At 37.6% G+C, this 11,105-nt stretch overlaps 1 protein-coding gene across 1 annotated transcript; it reads right to left on the reverse strand.

Annotated features, from left to right (window-relative positions):
* Nucleotides 1-4,208: 4,208 nt before the first annotated feature.
* Nucleotides 4,209-6,968, reverse strand: TMEM225 (transmembrane protein 225). Its single transcript, XM_044669040.1, has 4 exons — nucleotides 6,800-6,968; nucleotides 6,006-6,152; nucleotides 5,606-5,743; nucleotides 4,209-4,420 (listed from the first exon to the last, which is right to left on the reverse strand). Exons 1-4 carry the CDS (start codon nucleotides 6,966-6,968, stop codon nucleotides 4,209-4,211), a joined length of 666 nt encoding a protein of 221 aa, XP_044524975.1.
* Between the last annotated feature and the right edge of the window lie 4,137 nt (nucleotides 6,969-11,105).

Raw genomic sequence — 11,105 nt, forward strand, 5'->3', positions numbered from 1 at the left:
AGGTGGGATTCTCCTTGCATCCATTGGACTTTGTGCAAAGGTGATAATAAAGAAAGATAATGTAGATTGCAATGCTGTCCTTAATCTTGAGTTTCAAGTGACTATCATTTTTCAAATCTTTTTATGACACACTTGAGAGAAGTATTGGTAAAACCTATAACAGCACATGGACTTTGCTTAATGAATGCTAAAGACTATTCCTACCTGGGATATATCAAGGTGACCTTGATATTTATCAGGGAAGTTATTGATGTTGACTGAAAAGTAGATACTATGGCCCTTTAACACTGATTGGTGTACTAACAATAATTGGAATTAATCCTAGTTGTTTTTTTTTTTTTTTAAGATCCTGGTAGAATACTGCAAGCAGTAAGCTAGTATTCAGTTCCTTTTCATTTTGACCATTCATGCTGAATACGCAGGGGCCTTCAAGAAGATAGGAGAGAAGAGGTGCCAGTGAACAACACGGGAGCACTGGCTCTGGGCTAGATCCTGAGGTATTTGATACTTTAATGGCTCTTCAGGACCAGTCCTATTACACCAGAAGTATGGAAATATTGGTTGAAGTAGAAGCCCAGGCAAAGGATAGGTATATTTTCACTGTGTGAGTGAGATGTGGGTCCCTCAATTTGCAACCCACAGAATCCAGCTCACTAATTAAAAGATTTAAGGGGATTCTTTTATGATGGAAAAACTCACAAAATAACTTAAAGAAAAATAGTTAATGGCATCGTCATAGAACCTAGTAGGTATTACATATTACCAGAAGTGGTAGTATCAAAGAATGCAAAGATGCAAATATGTCACTTCCAGTGCCCAGATGGCAGAGTGAGGAAGGAACTTGCTTAATCTACCCCACATTCCCTTCCAAAAATTTTAAAAGAAAACCTTTTACCAAATTTGGAGCAGTGAAGTAGTTTTCCTGTCCAGGACAGCTTGGGGAGACAGCAGGAAAGGTTTGTTTCACTGGAGAGGGAGGAGAATACATTCTGGAGCAGGTAGCCTGATCAGGCACAGACTGCGCCCCAGTGGGGGAAAGTAAGCCCCTTCCCCCAGCCAGCAGCAAGGTCTCAACTCAAAGCAAGCAAGCAGCAGGCTCTAGCCCAAGTAAATGCTAGTAGTGAGACCCCACCAACCAGTAAAGGCCAACAGCAAGGCCTCAACTAGTCCTAAGTATTCAGCAAAGCCTTGCTCCCACCCCCTACCTCCAGCAGCAAGTATTTTATTTCTTCTTCCATTAATCTGGGCAATTTATATTTTTGTAATATTCATTCATTTCACTTAGGCTGCCAGTTTTATTGGTATAAAATTATGCAAAATAGCACCTAATAACTACTTTAATTTCATCTTCATTGGTGCAGCATTCACTCTTTTCATTTTTGATACTGGTAATTTTGTTTTGTTATTTCTTTTTAAAAATCAAATTAAGCACCTCTTTACCTATTTTATTGGTTAACCTTATAATTTTTTAGCTAAAAATTAAATGCCTTTTTGGGTAATTTTTTTCAAATGGCTTCAGTGACCTTTTCACTTTTATTTCTTTTTCTCCCCTTCTAAGGATCATGGTAGCTTCTTCCAATATCATTTTCAGTATAATTATTAAAAACTAAACTGAGTTTGATGTCTACCCTGAGATAATAGCTGCTGCAGAGGGTAGTCATTCTTAAATTAATTATAAAAATCTGTCAGTCATTGACATTTTCCCAAAATATATCTAAGTACATCTTTGGTCTTGGAAATTTATTAATATATGCTCAAAAATGTCATGAATTTAGAAAAATCTATTCATGAGTTCTACCATGCTGACCTTAGTTAATTAGCACTCCTTCAAGGCTGATTGAAAAGTAACGCTACTGATTAGACAGAACCAGAAGTAGAGCCTTTTTTTCTTACATAAGCAGAAAAATCCAGTCTCTTATTTATTGCATTGACAATTTTCATCCTGTGATACTTACACATCAAGTATATTGATGGTTAGGAGAGGACTAGGAGCTCTAGAGGTATAGATATGAGTATTCTCTTTACTTAGATCCATTGGAGGAAGTCCTTAAAAGTTTCGTTATCCATCTATTTGTTTATCTGACCTGCTGTAATATCTTTAGGTTATACCCACTGCAATATATGAGTTGTGTGTTGGGTTTTGCTTTCGTGACTGACTGACTGACTGACATCTGTTTTGAGAGAATTTGCTACCAAATATTAAAGAATTGACCAAAGGGATTGATCACTCACTCCAGATACTGGAATCAGCCCCTAGAACTTAGGGAATAAGGTTAAGGCTTGGGGATCATGTAGTCAGGCTCCAAGAGAATTAATTAATCTTTGTCCTATAACCTTGCCTGAGTTCAACCCATCTGGGCTCATGGGACTACCTAGTAGTGAGCATAGTGACTGAAGATATGGAATATCTTCTCTTGCTAGATAGTGGATCTTCTTGATAGTTTATATTCATTCAATTATGAAGGACATTTATAGAAAAATAACTTTATACTCTGCATGGGCAAGGACTCTAGTTATTTATATTTAGATTACATGTAGTTAAATTAGAGTTGCCTAAGGAAGTCATTGGTGCCAGAAAGAAAGTGAACACAATAACCTTAATCTCTCCAAACCCATTAAACATTTTTGAGTGTCACTGTAAGCTAGGACCAATTTTGTTCTGTTCAAAATAGTGGCAGAATATTATAAACTTTGAGCTGGGGCTCAACATGTAAACAATCTGACACTCCATACTTCCTGGGAATAAGCTGAAAGGATACAGGCTAGTGATGGCAGAGACAGCATCAAAGAAGTACTTTGTGGTGCTTTTTAAGCACAATTCTGTAGAAGAATCTTTTTATGATTCTACAGTGACTGAGGAATAGAAGGGTCATTTAAGGAAAAGTTGATATATTCTCCTTACATGAATGGGAAAAGGCATGTGCCTGAGTAGGACCCACAATCAAATTCAATGCTTCCCAAATGACTTGAGCATGTTCTCATGATGGAAGATCTCAGAAATCACCAGAAGCAACTGTTAGTCAATGGCATTATCATTTGACTGGCTCACAGTAGATAGCATGGAACGGGTTAAGAAGATCTAGATATTTTTGGGTTATTGGACTTTAAATATGTGAACTAGGTGGCGTCAGTACACCATCTTATGAATCCGAAATGCTCTGGATTTTCAGGTAGGATGTCAAGGGTTCTCAATGTTGAACCTGGGCAGGAGATACTATCAAGGGCTTATGTCAGAGGAAGATAAAGAGAAGATAGCCTCTATCTGCTCAGTACCTAGAACTCTGGCCTGTTAGAACAAAAACTCAAATAGATTTCTAAGGCTTTTTAACATTTAAGGTCCTGTAGAACCTGAACCTTCCCTACCTTTTCAGTCTTCTTACACCTTCTAAACATTCTGCAGACCTCCATGCTATTCTTTGAACAAGACACTCCGTCTCCTGATTGTGTACATTTTCATTGGTTGTTCTCCTTATTTGGAACTCTTTCCTCCTTAATCTGTACCTCTTAGCTTTCCTTCAGGCCCAGATAAAATCCCACCTATTGTTATTTTTGTTTCTCTTCTCTCTCTACTAGACTGTAGGCTACTTGAGGGCATGGATGATTTTGTTTTTCATTTTGTCTTCCTAAGACAGGTACATGCACCCAAACATTAAGGACTTTGTTGACATGTGAACTTCTTTCTTGGCATAGATTTCAATCTTTTCTAATTAGTCATAGAATTGCTTGAAGCTGAAAGACTTTTAAATAAAAAACTTGTCTATGGGCAAGGATTTGTATGTCAGAGATGGGAAATAAATTTAGTTCTTCATAGGTCTATTTCCAGCATTTGATCTCTTATACCCTTCTGCCTTTCACTTATCACTTGGTGATGAATAAGTGCTTGTTGAATTTATGAGCAGGACCATAAAGTTTTTAAAATTCTCTGTCCCTTCTAAGGACAAACTACATGCCACTAAAATGTGTCGATTTCTTTTAATGAAATTTAAAACACACTGTCCAGAAAAAAATCTCTTTTATCTAATACAGGGTTCAATAGTATCATTGCCTGGCACTTCTATACATAGTTCTTCACTGTCATAGTCATAAATAATGCACATGTACAAACCTACAATAAAGAGTACATACATATAACATCTGATTGCACATATATGGGTCAGCAGAGATATAAACATAGACATAAAGATGTATTTCTATAGCAGCCCCCAAATCTATAAGTTCCAGGTCACCTGGGATGTTTGGGTAGGTATAGTAGACGTACTTATTTTGCTTAAGTTCTGAGATTGGACTATGCTAAGAAAACTTTTCTTTTCTGTTGTTTCATCTTTGATGGTCTCTTTCTTGTCTATTACACTTTGTTTGGATAACTTTTGGAGAAGGTATTGAAAGAACTTGGGCAGTGGGTCCCAAACACAGAGGATCCCTAAGGGAAAAAATGATCAGGAGAAAAGAATGAAGGGGAAAGCAGGTAATAATAGGGACAGCACAGGGAAGTTAGAATCTTTCTTTTTGGCAGGATGGTGTTCTGAGAAGCCATTGGAATGAGATGGTTGGAACATAGATCTAGATATGGACAAGAACTCAGATGGCATCTAGTCTAATGCAATAATTTTACAGAATTTATTTTCCTATAGGATAATGAGGCCTAGAGGTTAAGGAACTTGGCAAAAATTGTAGAACATAGATGATAAGCATTAGAAGTAGGATTTATATCTAGGTTCTCTTAAATCCATAGTTGAATTTTTTTTATACTAACTCAATCTTCTTCCCATCCTACTATCTAAGAGAGACAAAGATTATACAATGTTGACAGAGTGCCCGGTCTTAAATGTCCCAAGCTTTTGGTGGCCAATTCCAGGCCATCAATAATGGCAGAGAAGAGGAGGAGAAGCCCTGGAGAGTATGGCACATTTTAAAAGGGCTATATATATCTGACTAAGGTTAAGCCCCTTTTGAAATTGGAAGCTTGGAGAGAATCCTGGGAAAAAAGGACCTCCAAAAAAGTTGCTGATACACTGTAAACTCATATTGCCTCCTCCTGCCTTAGCACTGTCTTGACACTACCTTTATTCTTTTTATTTTGCTTCTAAATGCCTTCATTCTGGGGGTAGTTAGGTGGCAAACAGTGGATAGAAAATCAGACCTGGAGTTGCGAGGACCTGGGTTCAAATGTGACTTCTGATATTTCCTAGCTATCTGAATATGGGCAAGTCAAAACCTCATTTGCTTAGTTTTTGCCCATCTGTTGTAAAGCTGTTACTAGGAAAGAAGGAAAGTGTTAAAAAAAACATTCATATTTTTCTCCTTCAAAGACACTCCTTGTAGCCATGTCTTTCTTGGTCAGATGTGCCATGACGGAGGGGAAAGTGTGAAGGACAATAGAGGAAGAGAAAGGGAAGGATGTTCCCTGAAATTCTTCACTAGGAATTGATATTTTCCATAGTTCCAGACCCCAATTTACCCTCTGAAGAAGCTACCCCTAGAACTGAATCTAGAGGCGTTTCAACAATTTAGGATGAAAGATTCTCCTCTGTTCCCCCACTCCCCTCACCTCCAACCATAGATTAGTTGGCTCTGATCTTACCTCAAGGGTGTTGGGGACACTCACCACAGGCATAATATAGAAAGATAATTATATAAGTTGAATGAAAAACCCAGGTCACTTTGAAATCACTGTATTGTTCCTTGATACCATTCTTCAGGTCTTGGTAGTACAGTGTGATTGCTGCGAGCAGGCAGGTACCTGCTGGCCAAACAGAAAGAGGAAAAAAAAATCTCTCCTGGAGGACTTGAAACCCACAACTGAAGCTTTAGCCAAAGAGAAGACATTCCAGTCATTACTTAGAAATGTTCTTGCTCAAGAATTTATCTAATAACAGATTAAATTGGCAGACATACCTGAAACTAAATGGACTAATGGTAAAGAGGTATTGATTTAGGCAGGATCAGTAATATAACCCCAAAGTCAGTTGTATTAACAGTTTTGGGCAAAAGAAGAATGTGGGTACCTGTAAGGAAGCTGATAAAGCTAAAGATGGACTTGCGGCCTTTGATGGGAGGAAGCAGATCAGTGTAATCCAAGCCCAAGGCAAAGGACAGGATGGTGGAAAGAAGAGTAGCTGTGGCCATCAGGTTCCAGACTGGCTTCTTTAAATCTGTGGGAAGAAGAGTTTGAGCTGGCATCATTAATAATATTTCTTGCAGTTTTATTCCCACCTAGGATCTACAAAGCCCTCAGTGGAGATGAGACTAGGGAGAGAAGAAATGGGAAATTTCTTCCAGGACAGAAAAAAGGAAGAAGTGGAAAACAGGGTCAGGGAACTTGAATTTAAATGGAAGAAGAAAAAAATCCAATGAAAGCATTCTTTATTCTTGTAATCCTTTTTACTTCATAACTCTTCCTTTGCTCTTTCTAGAGTCAATGGCTTATACAACATCCACCATGCACAAAATCTCTTGACCTACTCTAAAACTGATTTGACTTAATATCGTTGGCTTTGTTCCAGTCCTCAATCTACCTCCTGCCATTTGTCCCATTTGACCATCCTATGCTAGTGATTTCCTTCCCAAAGTCTAGCAATAAGACTGTCTAGCTTCTACTGGATTCTATCTTTTCCAGAAATAACATGCTTAATGAAAGTCTCCAGCAACTGGTTGATTGTAAAAATAAGAAAGGTGTAGACTAAAGAATCTATAGAATATGAAATGTTTCAAGCAATAAGATGGAGAAAGCTGGGCTAAGCAAGAAGGCAAAGCCCAAGGCTAGCTTCCTTGCCTTTTCCCTCCAAAGTTTATAGCTGACCTGTTGGGCTAAGCTCGGTACAATTTAAGTTGATACAAGATATCCAAGGACTGCTGGACATTAGATTCCCTGTTGAGATCTTCTTCAGCTTAACCCATTCCTGCTGGACCAAACCTAAAAGCATCATTATTAGGGCTACGCAGGAGATGCTCAGACTCCGGGACTCCATGTCCCTAATTTGGGACATAGTTTGTACGTCATTGTTCATTGGGAAGAGGAAGGAGAGTATGAGCGAGAGCTTTTGTCCACAGCAAGTTTTCTATTTGTCCCAAGCCAAGATCAGTGCTGAAACTAGGCTTTTTGATTTGGTCTAACCTAAAACTCACAACTAAAACTGTCCCTCCCTCTGTGAATTAGCTGATTTTAGAAACAGCAGCTGAAGGACAAGTGAGGTTTCTGGGTTTTGCGTGGTAGCAGTGGGAGGATCTGGGAAGAATGATTAAACTGAGGGGTTATTCCCCATTCTTGACAGTTCTATCCTTGGCCCTGACTGCAGAAGAGATTTCCAACTGTCATGGAATCATTTTCTAGTTTGACCTTTGGCCCTTGAGCCTTGTACATGGGAAGGAATTTGGAGAGAGAGAATAGAGAGAGAGACATGGGAATGAAGGGACCATTCATTCAACTACCATTTATTACATGACTACTATATACAAAGCACGGTGCTAGTTGCTTGGAGAGACAAAGAATTAAAACAGTCCTTGACTGTGGAGAACACAAACTAGTAAAAGGGGTTTGACTTGTCCTAAATAGGCAATAATAATATAATAAAAGATGAAGATCTAGAAATGATAGTGGTTTAAGATGGATGAGATATTTTATGAGAAATCTGAGGAAAGAAAGATCTTTTATTACTGTGGTGTGTATGAAGGGAAGAACAAAGGAAAGTTTTCATCATTAATTAAGGATTGTGCTGGTCTCTAGTATCAGCTTTTGGCACATAGGCACTCTACGAAGTAAGTGGTAGGGAAGAGAGAAGTGGATTCACAATGATTAAGGACATGAAATTTCACATATATATTCAGCCCCATAGTCACCACCAAGGTGTTTAAGGTAACATAGTGCATAGAATGCTGATCTGAAAGACTTGAGTTTAGGTGCAGGATCAGACACTTACTCTGTGTGCACCTGGGCAAGTTACTTAAGTGCTGCCTGCCTCAGCTCTCTCAACTATAAAATGGGATCATAGTACATCTACTACCCAGGGTTGTTATGAGGCTAAAATGAGATAATTTTTTGTAATGTACAAACCTATATATTTGTTTTCCTTCCCTCCAGGACAAATGGGGTAAGACCAATCATTCTTCCTATTGAAAGCCTCCTGGGATTTGTGAAACACTTTTATGAATTCTTTTCTTTTCAAGGACTTTTCAATAACCAACATTTTTCATTCTTTTTCTTTCTTTTTTCTTTTTTGGACTGAACCTATTTCATTGATATAGAGAACTCTCAATGAGGAGACCTCCTCTACCAGTTTGGATCATCAGAAGTTCTAGAACATTTTTAGAGGGGTTCTGAGAAACTAAATGACTTGCCTAAATGGTAACATAGTTTTGTATATGACAAAGGTGAGACTTGAAACCAAATTTTATTTAAAGCATCTTTCTATCCATTAGATCACATAGCTTTTCTACTAACCTGACTTTATTTGGGTATATGAGATAGAGATAAGGGTGGGAGTGAGGGGAATATAGGAGAAACATGATGTGATTTTTATCAGACCTCTCACACTCTCTTGGGGAAGAATTCAGGGGATGGGAGAATTATTTTGTTTGAAAGTAGGAAACAGACTTGAAAATTTCTAGAGGCTAACTCAGAAATCTTTAAGCAGCATTGGATTGTCCACCCAAGCTCTGGTTTTTTTCTCTCATTTCGAGGGAGCCCAGGTATCTCTCATTTTTTAAAAAATGTATTTACTTATTAATTTTTTAAGTTAATTTTTGTTTTAAAATATTTTTCCATGTTTTCATGATTCATTTTCTTTCCCTCCCCTTTTCCCTCCCCGCTCCTAGAGCCAGCAAGCAATTCTACTGGGTTGCACAAATGTTGTCACTTGATACCTATCCTCAAATTATTAATTTTTTGGTATAGAGCAATCTTTAAAGCCTAAACCCTAAATCACATACCCATATATACCTGTGATAAGTAATGTAATGTTTTTCTTTTGCATTTCTACTCCCATAGATCTATCTTTCAATATGGATAGCATTCTTTTCTTTTCTTTTTTTAAACTTTAACATTAATATTTATTTTTTTGAAAAGTTAACATTGTTACATGATTTATGCTCTTACTTTCCCCTTCACCCCCCCCACCTATCCCCACCCCCCATAGCCGATATGCATTTCTACTGGTTCTAACTTGTGTCATTGATCAAGACCTATTTCCAAATTGTTGATAGTGACATTGGTGTGGTAGTTTTGAGTCTACATTCCCCATCATTGTCCACCTCAACCCATGTGTTCAAGCAGTTGCTTTTCTTCTGTGTTTCCTCTCCTGCAGTTCTTCCTCTGAATGTGGGTAGCATTTTTTTTTATCATAAGTCCCTCAGAATTGTCCTGGGTCATTGCATTGCTGCCAGTACAGAAGTCTATTACATTCAATTTTACCACAGTGTTATCAGTCTCTGTGTACAATGTTCTTCTGGCTCTGCTTCTTTCATCAATTCCTCTGCATCAATTTCTGGAGGTCTTTCCAGTTCACATGGAATTCCTCCAGTTTATTATTCCTTTGAGCTCAATAGTATTCCATCACCAGCATATACCACATTTTGTTCAGCCATTCCCCAATTGAAGGGCATACCCTCATTTTCCAGTTTTTTGCCACCACAAAAAGTGCGGCAATAAGTATTTTCGTACAAGTCTGTTTATCTATGATCTCTTTGGGGTACAAACACAACAATGGTATGGCTGGATCAAAAGACAGGCATTCTTTTATAGCCCTTTGAGCATAGTTCCAAATTGCCATCCAGAATGGTTGGATCAGTTTACAACTCCACCAGCAATGCATTAATGTCCCAGTTTGGCCATATCCCCTCCAACATTCATTATTCTCCCCTTCTATCATTTTAGCCAATCTGCTAGGTGTGAGGTGATACCTCAGAGTTGTTTTGATTTGCATTTCTCTAATTATTAGAGATTTAGAACACTTTCTCATGTGCTTATTGATAGTTTTGATTTCTTTATCTGAAAATTGCCTATTCATATCTCTTGCCCATTTATCAATTGGGGAATGGCTTGATTTTTTATATAATTGATTTAACTCTGTGTATTTGAGTAACTAGACCCCTGTCAGAGTTTTTTGTTATAAAGATTTTTTCCCAATTTGTTGTTTCCCTTCTGATCTTGGCTACATTGTTTTTGTTTGTACAAAAGCTTTTTAGTGTTATATAATCAAAATCATTTATTTTACATTTTGTAATTTTCTCTAACTCTTGCTTGGTTTTAAAATCTTTCCTTTCCTAGAGATCTGACAAGTATACTATCCTGTGTTCACTTAACTTATTTATAGTTTCCCTCTTTATATTCAAGTCATTCACCATTATGAATTTATCTTGGTGTAGGGTGGGAGATGTTGATCTAAACCTAATTTCTCCCATATTATTTTCCAAATTTCCCAGCAGTTTTTGTCAAATAGTGGATTTTTGTCCCAAAAGTTGGGCTCTTTGGGTTTATCATACACTATCTTGCTGATGTCACTTACCCCAAGTCTATTTCACTGATCCTCCCTTCTATCTCTTAGTCAGTACCATACTGTTTTGATGACTGCTGCTTTATAGCAAAGTTTAATATCTGGTACTACTAGGCCCCCTTCCTTCACATTTTTTTTCATTATTTCCCTTGATATTCTTGATCTTTTGTTCTTCCAGATGAACTTTGTTATAGTTTTTCCTAATTCAGTAAAACAAGTTTTTTAGTAGTTTGATAGGTATGGCACTAAATAGGTAAATTAATTTGGGTAGAATGGTCATTTTTATTATGTTAGCTCATCCTACCCATAGCATTCTTTTATATAAGTCCTTCAGGAGTGTCCTGGCTTGTTGCATTGCTACTAGTAGCAAAGCCCATTATATTGGATCATTCCACAATGTTTTACTTTCTATGTATAATGTTCTCCTGGCTCTGCTCAATTCACTCTACATCAGTTCATTGAAGTTCTCCCAGTTCATATAGAATTCTCCCAGATCATCACTCCTTATAGCATAGTAGTATTCCAATGCCAACATATCAACAATTTGTTCAGTCATTTCCCAATCGAGGGACAACCCTTCATTTTCCAATTTTTTTTTTTGCCACCACAAAGAGTGTG

The sequence above is a fragment of the Gracilinanus agilis genome, chromosome 3, assembly GCF_016433145.1.
Source record: "Gracilinanus agilis isolate LMUSP501 chromosome 3, AgileGrace, whole genome shotgun sequence".
In the NCBI taxonomy this organism is placed as follows: domain Eukaryota; kingdom Metazoa; phylum Chordata; class Mammalia; order Didelphimorphia; family Didelphidae; genus Gracilinanus; species Gracilinanus agilis.

Bases quoted from the DNA above. Each gene is read 5' to 3' on its own strand.
- TMEM225 (XM_044669040.1), bottom strand. From the start codon at position 6,968: ATGGAGTCCCGGAGTCTGAGCATCTCCTGCGTAGCCCTAATAATGATG. The intron at 5,744-6,005 runs GTACCCACATTC...CTGTTTGGCCAG, and splicing joins CTTTATCAGCTTCCTTACAG to CAGGTACCTGCCTGCTCGCA. The intron at 4,421-5,605 runs GTGAGTGTCCCC...TTTTTCCCTTAG, and splicing joins CTTTCTATATTATGCCTGTG to GGATCCTCTGTGTTTGGGAC.